At 30.0% G+C, this 18,335-nt stretch overlaps 4 protein-coding genes across 4 annotated transcripts; 3 read left to right on the top strand and 1 right to left on the bottom strand.

Annotated features, from left to right (window-relative positions):
• Nucleotides 1-697: 697 nt before the first annotated feature.
• Nucleotides 698-2,212, bottom strand: LOC129911153 (ketimine reductase mu-crystallin-like). Its single transcript, XM_055988861.1, has 2 exons — nucleotides 1,082-2,212; nucleotides 698-1,015 (listed from the first exon to the last, which is right to left on the bottom strand). Exons 1-2 carry the CDS (start codon nucleotides 2,112-2,114, stop codon nucleotides 954-956), a joined length of 1,095 nt encoding a protein of 364 aa, XP_055844836.1. The 5' UTR covers nucleotides 2,115-2,212; the 3' UTR covers nucleotides 698-953.
• Nucleotides 2,213-6,576: 4,364 nt separating this feature from the next.
• Nucleotides 6,577-7,752, top strand: LOC129909671 (ketimine reductase mu-crystallin-like). The gene is made up of 4 exons (XM_055986745.1): nucleotides 6,577-7,111; nucleotides 7,229-7,348; nucleotides 7,409-7,612; nucleotides 7,673-7,752. The coding sequence occupies exons 1-4, from the start codon at nucleotides 6,577-6,579 to the stop codon at nucleotides 7,750-7,752; spliced, it is 939 nt and encodes a 312-aa protein (XP_055842720.1).
• On the top strand, nucleotides 7,114-12,726 carry LOC129911155 (ketimine reductase mu-crystallin-like). Its single transcript, XM_055988863.1, has 5 exons — nucleotides 7,114-7,348; nucleotides 7,409-7,612; nucleotides 10,863-11,705; nucleotides 11,755-11,949; nucleotides 12,028-12,726. The coding sequence occupies exons 3-5, from the start codon at nucleotides 10,925-10,927 to the stop codon at nucleotides 12,108-12,110; spliced, it is 1,059 nt and encodes a 352-aa protein (XP_055844838.1). The 5' UTR covers nucleotides 7,114-7,348; nucleotides 7,409-7,612; nucleotides 10,863-10,924; the 3' UTR covers nucleotides 12,111-12,726.
• A 1,143-nt stretch (nucleotides 12,727-13,869) lies between these two features.
• On the top strand, nucleotides 13,870-15,321 carry LOC129911154 (ketimine reductase mu-crystallin-like). Its single transcript, XM_055988862.1, has 3 exons — nucleotides 13,870-14,843; nucleotides 14,898-15,095; nucleotides 15,156-15,321. Exons 1-3 carry the CDS (start codon nucleotides 14,063-14,065, stop codon nucleotides 15,236-15,238), a joined length of 1,062 nt encoding a protein of 353 aa, XP_055844837.1. The 5' UTR covers nucleotides 13,870-14,062; the 3' UTR covers nucleotides 15,239-15,321.
• The last annotated feature ends 3,014 nt before the right edge of the window (nucleotides 15,322-18,335 follow it).

Below are 18,335 nucleotides of genomic sequence, written 5' to 3'. Positions count from 1 at the left end.
TTTTACTTAAAGAGCAAGAATCACAATATTATCAATTACTCTTTGAAAATAAGTAGTAGGCTAATGTAATTTTGTATGGACGTTTCATTTACCATAAACAAAAATGATAAAATATCAAAATATTTCGGGTTAGAGTGTTTTCTTAAGGAAGAAATAACACTTTTGCAATGGTAACATTGCACTACATAGAAAATTGATGCATTTTTTTGAATTGCATATAAATATTATAGGTACATACTATGAGAATCAAAAAGAAACAAACAAATTAATTTTATTTACCATGGAATATTTTTTCATTGAATTTTCATACAAATGAATGTTTTGAAGGAATAAGGTGCATAATGTAAAAGTATGAAAAATAATTGTGCAGTTTAAGTAAAAGACTAGACTTTATGGAAAAGACTATTCATGAAGAGTCCAATAATTTTTTAGTCAAAACATTTTGGTATTAATTTTTGTCAATCACACACACACACACACACACACATACACACACACACACACACACACACACACACACACACACACACACACACACACACACACACACACACACACACACACACACACACACACACACACACACACACACACACACACACACACACACACACACATGTACAATGGTAATAAATGTACTATGATAAAACAATTTCTGGTAAAAAAAATTTAATTATTTCTTAAAATTGAATGGTTTATTTTCAAAACATTATAAGTCCATCTCCTCAAAAAAAGTTTCTGACAAAATATTTTTTTTTATTTAACAAGTTTGATTTTTACTTTAAATGCAAATATTATCCTTATACAACAAATTATTTATTTATTAAATTTTAATTCATAACAATAAATAAAATCATCGTTTTTGTGGGTTCAACAAAAAAAATTCAAAATGGACTTATGTTTTGAAAATAAACGATTCAATTAAGATAACAACAAAAACAATTTTAGTTTTCTTATTTCTTCTTAAGATTCTGATAAACAGCTTGAACCACAGCAGCGTCTTCCACAGCCATGCCTTCCAAAGAAAAAAGAAGATCATTATAATTAGGTATAACTTTTAAATTAATTTATTGCAACTCACCCATTGAATGAAATACTGAAATCCCGTTCTCTGGGCACTTGCCACTACCGAGTATAACTTCACCCACCTCGCACACAATATTGGTTTTCAAATCAGCAAGGTCTGCTTTTGCTCCAGCCCAATATTCAATGTATACAGGAGCAACATCATAAATGTCTTGACCAAGTTCACTGTAAGAATTGACACTTGCTCCAACGGCTGAAAGAAAATTCTTAATTAATATTTGAATGGAATCAAGATCTCTATACTCACCATTGATGTGTACATCTTTTTTAAGCATTTCCAAGTGTACCAGAGGTTCTTCTGTTTGTGTAGAAGTGACTACAATATCAGCATCTGAAAAACATTCACCAATTGTTGGACATACTGTCACTATTGGATTTGGATTAACAAAAGTCTTCCTTGCCGTATCCAATTGAGCAGACAATTCGACAGCTTTGCTAGCTGTTCGATTCAATAGACGAATCTCATTGACTTTAAACTCTGTACACATTCCTAAAGCATGACTTTCACCTTGAACTCCACAACCAATTAGCGCCAAGGTTACTCCGTCAGAAGGATTAACATTTTTTCTTCCAAAATACAAATACTTTGTGGCTACAACAGAAGCTGAAGCTGTTCTCCAGGCAGTTATTAGTGTTCCGTCCATAACACACTCTAACTGTCCAGTTTGTTCATCAAAAAGCAAAATATTAGCAAGTATGCGTGGAATTGGTGGTTTGAGATGAATATTGTTGGGTGACCTCGTGACTAATTTACATGCTAAAGTTTGGAATGTTTTACGATCACCTGATTCAAGAGTTACTTTATGATTGCCAATATATCCTGGCATAGTAGCGAGAGATGCACCGTTATTGGGTGTCGATGTTCGAACTTTAGCTTTTTGTTGAGCATTGGGTTGATCTTGATCTTTCAAAGATTTGTCTTTCCTTACAACAACTGATTTAAATGCTTCTTCGATTGATTCATGGACCAATGGCCAAGTTAAAACACTTTTAACTTGATCGTTTGTTATAAAAACAGGAGAAGCCATTTTTGTTTTAATTTAAAAGATACCCGATTGGATGAGAACACGAATGATATAAAGCTAAATCTATTTGAGCAAAGGTATAAATACAGAAAATTTGGACAGGTACAGTTGTGTTCAAAATAATAGTAGTGCCTGCAACAAAATAACATTTTTTATATTTACGGTGCTTCTACGGTTAAAAATTTAATTTCTTTGATGTCAAAGTTTGTAACGGTCAATGACTGATAAATGTATCGTAGTTTTAAAATGAAAAAGAAGGTGCCAAATAATTTGTCATTGACTTTTGGTTGTTCTTTCTAATTTGACCTGTTCAAAATAATAGTAGTGAAAGTTATTTTTGAAGAATTTAAAAGCGTTTTATAACTTAGAATATTTATTTTTGGTTTAAAAGTAAGTACTCATATAATTTGAACAATTTTTCAACAAAAAACGATTTGTTTCGGTTTTAATCTATTTAAAGTTCGAAGAGCAAAACACTGCAGTTCGGTTAACGGAAACTTTTACGAAAGCTGCTTGAAGAATTGAAAACCTACTTGGAAATTCAAGGTTATATTAGGATGCTGCCTTACAATGGTAGCCAATGCAATAAACTCAACGAAAGACCCGAAACGCGCAGTAGAAAATGAAAAAAGACCGTTGTAGGTGACAGGCGTATTGTCCAGATGAGCTAAATTGAGTCTTCTGCATCGTCGTTTCAAATTCGACCCTTCATGTTTTACTATTTTCGTCGTATACTTTGGAACATATTCCGTATTGGGCGGACGTCGGACGTGTTGTGGAGATTCAGTACCATCAAAGAGGACAAATTTGCTCTCATCTGTAAAAAATATGTTACGCATTACTTCGCTGGCCAGTTTATGTGGGCTTTTACAAACTGGATACAATTTTTAACATGCTTCGCGGAACTTTTCGTGGACTTCAACCGTACAAATAAGCCTCTAACAGTCACCTCCGAATGTTCACAGTCACCTCCGAATGTTCACTGCACTGCAATCCAGGCTTAAAGCCTTCTGGATTTGAAACGACGATGCAGAAGACTCAATTTAGCTCATCTGGACAATACGCCTGTCACCTACGACGGTCTTTTTTCATTTTCTACTGCGCGTTTCGGGTCTTTCGTTGAGTTTATTGCATTGGCTACCATTGTAAGGCAGCATCCTAATATAACCTTGAATTTCCAAGTAGGTTTTCAATTCTTCAAGCAGCTTTCGTAAAAGTTTCCGTTAACCGAACTGCAGTGTTTTGCTCTTCGAACTTTAAATAGATTAAAACCGAAACAAATCGTTTTTTGTTGAAAAATTGTTCAAATTATATGAGTACTTACTTTTAAACCAAAAATAAATATTCTAAGTTATAAAACGCTTTTAAATTCTTGAAAAATAACTTTCACTACTATTATTTTGAACAGGTCAAATTAGAAAGAACAACCAAAAGTCAATGACAAATTATTTGGCACCTTCTTTTTCATTTTAAAACTACGATACATTTATCAGTCATTGACCGTTACAAACTTTGACATCAAAGAAATTAAATTTTTAACCGTAGAAGCACCGTAAATATAAAAAATGTTATTTTGTTGCAGGCACTACTATTATTTTGAACACAGCTGTACATCAAGATTACAAGATATAGAATAAAGAATAATCGATCTCAAGCCGTTATTAAATCCAGAGATACAGAGAAGTATGCGTAAACAGATTGAGGATTTTGGCTAAGTATGCATGAAAACAATGTGGTTACACTATGTGTGTATTTCACATTTATTCACGGATAGAAAATTAATTACAACAACACGAAACAATGGGGTAAATGTACAAAAGTTTTCGATCTCCTTCTGGCAGCGTTGCGCGTTGCCAGATTCCCCGATTTTTCTAGCTTTTTACGATTGCCCGATTTTGTGTTTCAAAATAAGGTTTTCTCCCGATTTCAACTCAACATCGTCACTTTTTTCATAGAAACAATTAAAATTTTATTTTAAAGTTGGCAAAACTTTTATCAGAATTTTTATCAGACAATATCGTTTTGAGGATTGAAAAATTTCTTCCTACAGCAGGTCAATAATAATCGCCAAAAACATGTCGTCAAAACGACGACAGCGCTTGCTAAATAGGTAAATAGGTCTCGTTTTCATTTAATTGTTTTTGTATGTCGTATGGATATTTTATGTTAGATTTAACCGAAGTTTTTTGGAATTTATTTCATTATTACACCAGAGCGGGGTTATCAAATTTTATAAATGCATTTGTCTTCCATTATAAAAAAATGTGCATTTAAAAATTTTTTTTGCAAATGAAAAAATTTGCGTTAAAAAATATTAATAAATTTAAATTAATTTAATGAATAATATTTTTGTGTATTGGTTTTGTATTTTATTTAGGTACCTACCTACATTTTTAAAAAAATGGAAGAAGATCAAATTCTGAAAATTTGGTTGAATAAACACGAACAATTAATAGCTTATATATTTACGATTCTTTTTCATATTTTTGAATTACAAAATTACGGCTTAAATTACTCTTTTTCTAATTTACAAAAAATGTTTGGGTTCGCATAATCAAAGCGGCTTTAGACAAAACATCGGTTTAGGTTTTAAAAATTCTTAAAAATTAATACAATATTTGCAAAAAAAAAATTAAAAAATGTTTTTTATTAACCAAATATACCCCAAACAATAATTAATTACAGTGCTATATTTAGGGCCAGTTGTACAAACGTGGTTCAGCCTCGGATCAGGAATTTAACTCGCCGATTTCGGTGGATTAGCAGTGGATCAACTTTGGTTCAAGGATGGATTTAGCTACTTCAACCTATATGGACCTAGAACCAGTGCTAAAAATCAATTTTACCACAGTATTTAGAAGATAAAAGTTGCTGAACCACGGATTAAATATTTGTACAACTGGCCCTTAATCAATTTCATTTTAAATTACATAAAAAATTATGTGTGTATCAAAAATGATACAATATGCATTTAAGGGTTAAGTGAAGCAAAAAAAGGACAACCACGTTAATATCGTTTTGTCGATTTATCAATTCAAAAATTACGGAATGACCCCCCTTAAAACACCTCAAAATGACAAACGAAGTTGATAACAACAAATAATTCTTTTTACTCTAGTTAAATATTAAAACAAAACCACATCTCAGCCTTTTACTCATGAAATAAAATGTCCAGGTGTGAATTTGATGCTTATTGTTTTTCAACTTAGTACTCGATGACAATGCAATGCAGGAAGTTTTCTTTAGAAATTCTGTTTTATTTAAAATCTTGATTCTTTTTTAATTTTTACTGATTCCCCGATTTTCCCCGATTTTGGATGTGGTAATCTCCCGATTTCAAAAAATATTTTATGGCAACACTGCCTTCTGGGTATCTCTACTCAAATCTAATGTCAGAAAAATGAAGGAAATATTTTGCTTTAACAAATAGATGTAGTTAAAAAGATCACTTTTATGTGTCGGCAATGTAGCACACATTCAAACGTAGTGGAATTCGTTAATAGTTCGGTTGTATGTAACGACAATTTGGTCAACGGATAGGAATTATATAATTTGTCTATCATAAATGGGCGTTATAACCTAATTCCACTTATGAAAATGTTCTCGTTAAATTTTAAATTTGATCATTTAAGTTAAATTTGATGAAAATCAAAAAAGAATACTTTTTAATCAGTGAAGATAAAATAGATTTTTTTTGAAATTAAATTTTAAATAAAATCTTTTAATATTTATGAATAAATTAATTAATGATAAGGAAACTTTTCATTTTTAGACGAGTTTTTTTTTTGAAGGAAACTCATATTAAAATGAAATTTAAATCATAAAATTAATTTTTTAAATATAACAGAATTTAATCAGATTCCATTTATTTTAATAAAAATCTTATTGATTTAAGCAGATGGGATTTAATGTGGACATCATCTTATTTTAATGTGCCTTATTTCTACTCTTGTCCTTAAAATTGCATGTAACATGAGTTACTAAATTTATGTAACGTGAGTTACCTACCTGAATTTTTTTTCAATTTTGTCATCGAAATATTTAAAGTTTTTAATTTTGTATATATGAAATCATTAAAAACAAATTAAGAGTCAAAATTTTACAAAAAAAAGTACATATAACAGATTGTACTCTTAAACTAAGTGACTGTTTAAAGTAACAGAAGAATTTTATGTTTTTCTTAGCAAATGGTTGTATATTTTGCATGAAAAAGTAAAGCTTTACTCGAATTTACTTTAAATATAAATTAAATATTTTCAATGCATATTACTACCCTTACACAGCAGAGCGATTTTAATCTCCACATACCTGCATATCTTAAATATCATCTTATCATTGAAACAGCTTAAAATTCCTTATCTGTACCTTATCGAATTTTTTTGGTATTTAAACCTATGCTCAAATAAATTTAGCTTTATATCATTCGTGTTCTCATCCAATCGTGTATCTTTTAAAATATAAGAAAATGACTTCACCTGTTTTCATATCGTACAATGAAGTTAAAAATATTTTGACTAGTTCAATGATCAAAGAATCAGTTGAAGAAGCATTTAAATCGGTTGTTGTGAGTAAAGGCAATAATCAAGATCATCCCTACGCCTATCAATGTCCTAGAATTCGAACTTCGTCACATAATGTCAACGGAATTCTATTAACTATGCCAGGATGTATTAGCAATCATAAAGTTACTCTACCAAATGGCGAACGCAAAACATTCGAAACTTTAGCATGTAAATTGATTACGCGATCGCCGAAAAATAATCAACTTACACCACAATTGCCAAATGTCCTTGCTAATATCTTGCTTTTTGATGAACAAACTGGACAATTGAAGTGTGTTATGGACGGAAAATATATTACTGTTTGGAGAACAGTTGCAGCGTCTCTCGTAGCAACTAAGTTTTTATATTTTGGAAGAAAAAATGTAAATGCATCTAATGGAGTAACCTTGGCTATTGTCGGTTGTGGAGTTCAAGGCGAAAGTCATGCTTTAGAAATGTGTTAAGAGTTCAAAATCAATGAGATTCGTCTGTGGAATCGAACTCCTGACAAAGCTGTGGGACTGTCGACTTTGTTGGATAAGACTAAGAACTCTTTTGTTAATCCAAATCTCATAGTCAGAGTGTTTTCAACAATCAGAGAATGTGTTTCAAATGCTGATATTATCGTTACTTGTACTCGAACAGTTGAACCTATACTACACTTGAATATGTTGAAAAAAGATGTACACATCAATGGTAAGTAGAGATCCTAACATCATTAAACTTTTCCAATTTTGATTTGCATCATCATTTTAGCTGTTGGAGCAGCACCTGGCGGCAAGCATTACTGTGAACTTGGTCAAGACATTTATGATATTGCTCCTGTATACGTCGACAGTTTGAATGGAGCGAAAACAGATCTTGCTGATTTGAAAACCAATATTGTGTGTGCGGTGGGTGAAGTTATACTTGGTGTTGGCAAGTGTCCAGAGAAAGGGATTTCAGTGTTTCAGTCATTGGGTGAGTTGGAATACGTTGATCTTAGAATAGTTAAAATATTAATTTTAATTTCTTTGAAAGGAATGGCCGTAGAAGATGCTGCCGTAGCTCAAGCTGTTTTTCAATACAGGAAAAATAAGCAAACAAAAAGTAGATTATAAATTCACCATAAAATATTAATCGAATGAAATAATGTAGCATTTTGTATATCAATAATTTTTTTTTGAAATGTAGAATTTATTAAAATATTCAAATAAAAAAGTTCGTATACACCATAGAAACACATTTTAAAAAATGAGTATATAATTCAATTCCTGGAATTGTCATTGAATAAACATTATTCTAACCATGGGACATGATTCTCGAAATTATTGGATTTAGGGCTGTATTAATTGTGATTTAGGGCTCAAAGGATTCAAGTCGATTAGGGCCGATATGGGGAATGGGGAAATTCGCATCAACAATGCATGACAACGTAGAAACTTAAATTGGATGTAGACCATTTTATAAAGTCAAATCTTTATTATATTTAATTAAAGGTTAAAAAAAAATAAACATTTTAGAAATTGTGAAATAAAGTATACGAAATTAATTTATAAAATAAATTGCTCATCTTTTATTGCTTTAAAAACAGAAGGTGTATTAATTTTGTTTGAATACAAACAAAAATTCTTTACTTTGTTTCTATTCTGAGAATTTCAAATTTTTATGTTTACCAATGGTTTACCTTAAATCCGAAGATTTACAACTGCAATAAAAAAGCTTTTTGCTATTCTTGAAACCACATGATACAAATGAAAAAAATCTAGGTTTTAAGCAAACAAAATTAAATTATTATATCATTTAATTGATGTGTTATAAACTTGGTATACGATTCTTAAAGGGTCCCTACACGCTCAATCAGATTTATTTCAATCCGTACAAATCTAAGAACAAGAAGTATGCAGATGTAGTGTATATTACAAATAGTGTTTGGTAGGGCGGTTTTTATTTTGTTTACTAAACTGTAATTCCGTGTATGTTATGTATAACATAAGTGAAGATTGATTTGTCAAACAAGTGCTTATTTATTGTTGTGTAGCTATACCTACTGATGGTAAGGCGCCGTAGGATATTTTAAAGAAAAAAAAATCATGTGTGCAATTTTCACACGTGGTAGAAGTGAAACCTTAAAAAATCATTTTTCTTGAAAAAAAATTACAATATTAAAAAGCTTACAAATTTACCTAAAAAATAAAGCCATATTTAAATTTTAACAATGCGCAAAAAGTATAAAAATACGAGTTATATATTCAAATCAATCATTTTTCATGAAAAAAGCAAACAAAAATCTTTTTTTTCTTCTAACACCATTAAATCCATTTTTTTTATGAAAACTAATAATAAGTTTTATATCATCTGAAAGCTTATTATTTCACCTTTTATATGATATTTCTACGATGCCTACAAAAAAAAGTAAGAATTTCCTAAAGTTAACCATGTCGAAATTTCAAACTAAGATTACGGTACTTCCTGCACTGGTGGCAGGTCATGGGCAACAAATCTCCACAGGTGTTTTGAGGTATTTTTCAAGTTTTTCAATTTAAGATTGTGTAACTTCTAGAGCACGTACAATATTATTTGTGATACCTACATCAAATGAAAGGTAATATTATCAGCATACGTATTAAATCAAATTTGCATGTGCTCAAGATCAAAAGATATTAAAAGATATAAAGATAAAAGAACATCTTTTAAATGTTATCTCAGGATTTTGAATATGAAATTAATTGAAATTTTGTACAATTATAGTTTATTCTATAAGTACAAATTTTATTCATCTATCTATTAAAACAAAAAAATTATAAGCAATTGATTTTTCCTGTCGCTTTTTCGTTTCATCGTGTTTCAAATCACTACGATACTAAAGAAGTTTTCACTTCAAAAATAGTCAAATGAAAGAAACTAGATTCAAAACTGACTCAAAACTAAAGTTAAAACAAATTCCCTAAATCTTTTTAAGAAGTAATACTTCCTAAGGAATCTTCTAGACCTGACGACGGAAAACTTTTTTGAATTTATATTACTTTAGCTTTGATGTAAGATCAGGTGACTGGGGGTATTTGGAGACTGAGTTGTGCTTAGGGTCGTCACCTTAATGTAAAATAAACAATCCATCTTAGGCTAATTTTTCGACATTCTGGTGAAGGTTGCTCTTTAGAATGTCTAAATAAACATAGCCATTTATTGTTTTCTCAATGAAGGTTGAGTTATCCACACAAGAAATTTTAGTTTACAATTACATACTATGTATAACATTAGTTTACAAGGTTTTTTTTTGCCGAAACAGAAATATACTTTTCTGAAGGTTTTCCGTGTGTTCTTGAAATATTACCGTTAGAAAATGCAAAAAAACCTTTTTGACTACTTCGGCCGTTTTTATTTTTGTATGTAAGGATAATTGTTTTACCATAAATCGTAACGGTTTCTATATGAGCAGTTTTACTTCTTTCAAGACCTGATTAATATAAAACAAACCTTTTGAGACAAAATTAAGCTGGCAAAAAATGGTATACTGAAAGAATTAGGCATGCATTTTCATTACAAATTAAACCCTAATGCCAAATTATAAAAATACAAATTTCCACAAAAAAGGTATATACCTAAGGTAACTCCAACAAAACTAATACCAAGTCTTTATATGTAACTTAACCCTCTGTCGGCACACGGCTGCGAATTTGGCAGGACAAAATTAGAAAGTGGTCACAAAAAAGTGTCTTTACAAGGGTGAAAATACATTTTTTTGCATTTGTGAATACAATATTCAAATTCCTCTTAAAATTCTACATTAATTTCATATATGATTCTCTATAAAATAGTGAGACCGAAAAAAGTTCTAGCGACATGAAAAAGTATAAACCAAATTCGCAAAAAAGAGATGTGCCTACAGAGGGTTAAGTTATTAAATATTTCTTTGATTCAATAAAGAATAGACGATTTTTGCTCTATAATACTTCGTTGTGAGTTATTCTATGAATAGTTGCCACATCTCATATTTTACTTATTCTTTTCCGTTTTTTTTTTTTAATAAGAAATATTTCCTTAACTGATCAAGTTTATTTGTGCGTGAACTATATTGCCGACACAACAAAGTAAGATCACTTTATTATAGCTCCATCTACATGTCTAAAACAACACTTATAGCTTCTTATCATTGAAACAGCTAATAATTCCTTATCTCTTTACCATTCTCATTTTTCTGTATTTAAACCTCTTTTTCAAACATTTTTAGCTTAATTTATCATTCTTGTTCTCCCCCATCGGATATCTTTTTATTCAAAAAAAAAAAAAAAAATGGCTTCTCCTATTTTTATATCGAACGATGATGTTAAAAGTGTTTTGACTTGGTCATTAGTCAATGAATCAACTGAAGAAGCTTTTAAATCTGTTGTCGTAGGCAAAGAAAAATTAACAAAAGATCAAGATCAGCCATTTGCCAACCAAAGTGGTAGAACTATGACATCGACCCACGATGAAAAAGTATGGCTTTTTAATATGGCAGCATATATTGGCAATCATAAAGTAACTCTAGAAGATGGTAATCGCAAAGCTTTTGGAACTTTAGCATGTAAATCACTGACATGGTCGGAGTTCACTAAAGAACTCAATCCACCAATGCCAACAATCCTTGGCAGTATTTGTCTTCTTGATGAACGAACTGGACAATTGCAATGTGTTATGGATGGAACACTCATAACTGCCTGGAGAACAGCTTCTGCATCTGTTATAGCCACAAAGTATTTGTATTTTGGAAGAAAAAACATAAACGCATCTGATGGAGTTACTTTGGCTATTATTGGTTGTGGAGTTCAAGGCGGAAGTCATGCTTTAGGAATGTGTACCGAGTTCAATGTCAATGAAATTCGTCTATGGAATCGAACAGGTAGCAAAGCTGTGAAACTTTCTGCTGAGTTGGATAAGGCTAGGAAGACTTTTGTAAATCCAAATCTCAAAGTGACAGTTTGTTCAACAGTTGAAGAATGTGTTACCAATGCTGATATTATTGTCACTTGTACATTCATGGATAAACCTCTTTTACACTTAGATATGCTGAAGGAAGATGTTCACATCAATGGTTAGTACTGATCTTTATTTAGTCTTTTATTCATATTTTTTTCTGTCAGCTGTTGGATCTTATAACGACCATATCAGTGAACTTAGTCAAGACATTTATGATGTTGCTTCTGTGTACGTCGACTATTGGACTGGAGCAAAAACAGAGCTTACTGGTTTAAAAACCAATTTTGTGTGCGAAGTGGGTGAAGTTATACTTAGTGGCAAGTGTCCAGAGAAAGGGATTTCAGTGTTTCAGTCATTGGGTGAGTTGGAATAATTTGATTTAAGAATGGTAATAATGTTTTTTTTTTTTTTTTTTTTTTTGTTTAATTCTTTTTTAGGAATGGCCGTAGAAGATGCTGCCGTTGGTCAAGCTGTTTTTCAGAATTTAAAAAATAAAAAGCAAACCAAAAGTAGGTTATAAGTTCAACTTAAAGTATTGATTAAATGAAATAATGTACCATTTGTATATCAATAATTATTTTGAAATATAAAAATGTATTAAAAATAAAATGTAATTCATTAAAAAAAAGGACATACATATACGCCATAGAACCCCACTAAACTAAAATGTGCCATGAGGCACATGGCACAAATTTAGAAGAATGGTGAATACTTTGTTGAAAAATTTTTATAACCTTTGTTACATAATTTTTCGAGCTCAGAATTTCAAATTGAATTTATGACCTTGTGCTCAAAAAGTCTTTCGTCTCTGACAGGGAACCATTTCTCATATATGTATTAAATGTGGGGTTCTTTATTGCTTGTTTTATAGAAAAAAAAATAACAAACACAAGTTTAAAATTCAGACTTGGTAAACAAACATGCTTTACTTAACTTCTGGAAATTTTGTTTCAGTTAACACGTATAAGTTTATTTTAAAACCCACTTTTTACGACTGCAATAAAAAAAAGTAGCACATCAAATCATAATACCAAATGAGGCCAATAAATTAACAGTCATTAGATTTAAACAAATAAAATTATCATGTTTTGCTCTTGCTTTTAGAGTTTAGTACATAAAACTAAAATTGTGCCTATCTAAGGTTATGACTTCCAAACGAAAATCTCAAAAAAAAAAAAAATATTCAATATTTTCTACATTTTTGAAGAAACTCGACAAATTGTTCATTGATTTTTTTTTCAACGCAGAAAATTTTTCATTTTCAATGCAAATTTTTTTTTTCAATGCAAAATATTTTTATTTGCAATAAAAATATTATTTTCAATGCAAATATTTTTGAGTTGCAATAACATTTTTTTTAATGCCAAATTTTTTTATTTGCAATGAATTTTTTTTATGCAAATATTTTTCAGTTGCAACAAAAATTTTTTTAATGCAATTTTTTTCAGTTGCAACAATTATTTTTTCTTTAATGCAATTTTTTTTTTATTTTCAATAAATATATTTTTTTTTTTAATTTGTAATGGAAAAAAACGCATTAAAAAAAAGTGATTTACGGAAAAATGGTCGGTTAGAAATTCTTGTTGGAAAATATCGAAATGTTTTATTTATTTATATTTTCCATGAAGAAAGATGTTTTACTTTACTTCCAGCTATTTATATTTTAATCGTGTTACTATTTCAAGTTGTTTTAATATTTACCTGCCAGTTTATAAAATTGATACTAAAGTTTTCGAAATTGATTCTTAAATAAAAAAAATGGGCCATTAATAGTTTCATTATTCTGGCACTTTTCTAGTGAACTAAGAATGAACTATGAACAAAAACAATTTTAAAAACATATTACTGAACCTGGGCGCCATTTTCAAGTGGCAGTCTTTTTTTTTTTTTTTTGATTAAGCACAAAGTCCTTGAATGTGCCAAATTTAACTAATTTAATGAATTGATCCCAAAATTCATGATAAGCAACATAGTTTTACGTTATCATTTTACATAAATAAGCTCTTGAAAAAATCGGTTAATTGATATTAAAATTGAAATTCAAAGCTGATATCTTATTATAAGCTATCTATTTTACTCTATTTTCTTTCTATGAACGCTTTGGATGATTTTTTTTTTCTGATTGTATGTATGTAATTTTGCTTTTCACTAGCTGTATTTTAAAATTGTTTTTTTTTTCAGCTTCAGCCTCAGATTCAAATTTATGATTGGCTTATTACGAACCCTATCTTGTTTGAAGAATTCAAATTACTTTGAAAAAGCATTATTTTTACGTAAATTACTTTGCCAACACAAAAAAGTTAGATAATTTTTTTATAGCTCCATCTATAATTTATTGTAAAGCAACATTTTTCTTCTTCTTGTTATCTCTTTATCAGTCCCATGGTTCTGTATTTAAACCTAATGTTCAAATAGTTTTAGCTTCATAACATTCTTGTTCTCATTCAACGGTTAGAAAAAAGAAAAAAAAAAATGGCTCGTCCTGTTTTTATATCACTAGATGAAGTTAAAAGTGTTTTGACTTGGTCATTAGTCAATGAATCAATTGAAGAAGCTTTTAAATCAGTTGTTGTGGGTAAAGATAAATTAACGAAATATCAAAATCATCCCTACGCCTATCAAAATGCTAGAACTGTAACAAAAACACAAAATGAAAAAGTATGGCTGTATACTATGCCAGGATATATTGGCAATCATAAAGTGACTCTAGAAGATGTTAAACGTAAAGCATTCGAAACTGTTGCATGTAAATTACTCACGTGGTCAGGGATCAATAATCAACTCAATCCAGCAATTCCAAACATTCTTAGCAATATTTTACTTTTTGATGAAAAAACTGGACAATTGAAATGTATCATGGATGGAGATCTTATTACTGCCTGGAGAACAGCGTCAGCATCTGTTGTAGCCACAAAATATCTTTATTTTGGAAGAAGAAGTGTAAACGCATCGGATGGAGTAATTTTGGCAATTATCGGTTGTGGAGTTCAAGGCAAAAGTCATGCTTTAGGAATGTGTACAGAGTTTAAAGTCAATGAAATTCGTCTATGGAATCGAACCGCTAAAAAAGCTGTGGATCTATCTACTCATCAGGATAATGCTAGGAAGACTTTTGTGAATCCAAATCTCAAAGTAACAGTTTGCCATACAGTAGGAGAATGTGTTGCCAATGCTGATATTATCGTCACTTGTTCAGACATGGAAAAACCACTTTTGCACTTAAATATGCTGAAAGATGATGTACACATCAATGGTGAGTGATTGTGACAGTGGTTTCATTCAAATAGTACTTTATTATTTCTTTCAGCCGTTGGAGTAAGTGTCAATCATTACAGTGAACTTGGTCAAGACATTTACGATGTTGCTCCTGTATACATTGACTCTTGGGCTGGAGCTAAAACAGAACTTGCTGGTTTGAAAACTAATCTTGTGTGCGAGGTTGGTGAGGTTATCTTTGATGGTGGCATGTGCCCAAAGCAAGGAATTTCAGTATTTCAGTCATTGGGTAAGTTGGAAAAAGTTAATCTAAAAGTAATGATATAATGTGACTTTATTTTTTACGAAGGAATGGCTGTAGAAGACGCTGCAGTAGCTCAAGCTGTTTATCAGAAACTTAAGAGAAATAATCAAATAACAAGTAAAATTTAAGTTTAAGTTTTGATGGCTTTTATTATAAGAATTAAAAAAACTTTCGTGTGTCAATAATAAAAAAAAGTATATTACAATAAGAAATTGTGGTGGTAAATAAATGTGAGGGCTATGTTACTTATCTCATCAAAAACACGACTTAGAAATATACATTTAGCGTTTAATTGAAATATTATTTTATGTTTATGATGCTGAAATAGTTGACAATAGGTAAACCCAATTTCACACAAAATTCAATTTTTGGTATTGAAGGTCATTTTAATGAAGAAAACATTTTTAAAACACATGAAGTTACATTACTATAAAATTCTCCTCCTATAGAGCCTTTTTATGATGAATTTGGCCGATTTTTTCGGTTTGGATAGGTTTATTATTTCGGCTATCTCTTCTGGAGGACCAGGCTGACGCTGTCAACTGAATTATTTGCAGGAATGGTGTCCAGAATGTTGCTTTATCGGTGTTAGGTAGAAGGGTTCTTAAGATGGATGGCTCGAACCATTATGTTGTGTTAACTGATATTTCTAATTCAGGAGTTATAAAAAAAAACTTTTAGTGGCATACGACTTGAATTTGTATCAACCATTTTTTTGAAATCATACAGAATAATTTTCCCCATTCCAGAAATAAAAAAAAATACATATTAATGATTTTTATCAATTCCCTAGGCTGTTTAACAAGAATAAGCGGAAATAACCTCTTAAATTATACTAATATTTTTACTTATCAGCTATACATACCTACGGTGACCATATTTCTGGAAGCGAAACCCGGGAAAAAAAAATTAAATTTTTTGAAATGAGTTTTCATAATTTTCCGTTATTTTGATATCAGGATTTCCTAAACGATTTTATGGGAACGTTTTTGTTTAAAATTATTTAAGTCGTTTACGAACTCAGAAATCAAGAAAATGGTTTTATAATAATGTCTGTTAATAATTTCTAAAAAAATATTTTTTTATTAAAATCGGGAGATCTTTTTCTTAACATTTTAATTTTATTTTAAATGATTTTGAAATTGTATGATCTTTAACACAACTTTTAACATTTCCTTAAAAGTTTTGAAACTTATCTGGGTTCTTTACTCTTCCATATTATGTAGTTCTTTATTCGAAAACATTTTAACTGGTGTAGCAACCTGACAAACAGAAGCTGGAACTACATAATTGACGAACATTAAAAAAAAAAAAAAATCATGTGTGCAATTAACACGTGGTAGAAGTGAAACCTTAAAAAATCATTTTTCTTGCAAAAAAAAAAAATTAAATAGAAAAAATCTACCTATTTTTATTCTATCACCTTCAAATCCATGTTTTTTATATGACAACCTATATAAATTTTATATCATCTGAAAGCTTGTTGTCTTAGCTCAAAATATATATATCGATCAGGTCTATGAGACATCTACAAAAAGAGCTAGAATTTTTTTAACTCGATCAATTTCCATAAAAAAAAGCGAAAAAAACACGTATTTTTATCTTCTCACGCTATTAAATGCATTTTTTACTTAACAACCTATAAAATTTTTTACACTATCTGAAAGCTTAAAATATATATAAAGATCAAGTCTATGAGACATCTACAAAAAGAGCTAGAATTTTTTAAACTCGATGAAATTTCATCCAAAAAGCAAAAAAAACATTTATTTTTATGTTCTCATGCTATTAAATCAATTTTTTTGTTAGACAACCTATAAAAAATTTTATACTATGTGAAAGCTTATTGTTTCACCTTGTATAATGATGCATAAATCTTATTTCAAAGATGTCTACAAGAGAAGTAAGAATTTTTTAAAATCAACCATGTCGAATTTCCAGACTGAGATTACGGTACTTCCTACACTGGTAGCTGGTCATCGCCAACAGATCTCCACAGGTGTTTTGAGGTATTTTTAATTTTTTTTTCAATTTAAGATTGTGTAACTTGTAGAGCACGTAACGTTATGTGTGATATATCAATAAAAGGTTATGTTATCAGCATGCGTATTAAAGTTAAATCAAATTTGTATGTGCACTATATCAAAAGATATAACGTGTGTTGGAAAAGAACATATTTTTACCGTTATCTTCGAATTTTGAATATGAAATTAATTTAAATTTTGTACAATTATAATTTATTTAATTACCTATCTGCAGTACAAATTTCATTCATCTATCTATTAAAACAAAAAAGTTATAACAAGTTGAAGTCGTGTCGCGTTTTCGTTTTATCTTGTTTCAAATCACTACGATACTAAAGAAGTTTTCACTTCAAAAAAAACTGAAGCCTAGTCTATAGGCGAAACGAAAATTTGCATACAAAACCAGATAACGAAATTGCAAATGAAAATTTTGCTTTTCGTTGCACAATACACAACCTAGGTAACGAAATTCTTACCTGTGCTAGAATTATTACGGAGATTTTTCAATATCATTTATTTGTCCAGGCAATTTTCTTGCAGAAAAGTTTTTTCACCTTGGAGACTTATAAAAATTTTCGGTTTGTTTCAGCAGCGTACTAGGCAATAATGCTTTATCCGAAAAATTAGAAAAATTTTAATTTCCAGGACACTTATACGTCCCGGGTTTCTTAAATAAAAACCCGGGACAAGCTGTAGAAATAGGGGACAGTCCTGGGTAAACCGGGACGGATGGTCACCGTAGCTATACCTAATTTAATAATAAACTACTAACGAAAATAATAACCCAGGAATATCAAAATATGTTTATGTAAAACTGTGTATTGATTAATTTTATTCTTGCTTGTACCTTGCCTATAAATTTATCTTCACAATCTTCACTTCATTAAATTAAATATTTGTTATTGTTCCTTGCGTGCTTAATATATTTAAAGCTTAAAAACATAGTTAAATTATCTTGAAATAAAAATCTAAGTAATTACCAAATCACTTACATTATCTACTTTCATTTTCGTTTAATTTTTGTATAAAAATCTTTGCCATTCCTCTCGCCCATTAATATTAAAAAAAATAACATGAATAAAAATAATTTGCTAATTAATTTTCTGCACCTTAATTTTTTTTATTTCAACAAGTACCTAAACCAGAAATAACAGAAAAAAATTACATAACATAAATTGCCCTTTCAATGTACTATCAATCG

This window comes from Episyrphus balteatus, chromosome 2 (assembly GCF_945859705.1).
Source record: "Episyrphus balteatus chromosome 2, idEpiBalt1.1, whole genome shotgun sequence".
NCBI classification, from domain to species: Eukaryota; Metazoa; Arthropoda; class Insecta; order Diptera; family Syrphidae; genus Episyrphus; species Episyrphus balteatus.
This window is presented reverse-complemented; position numbering and strand designations above follow the sequence as displayed.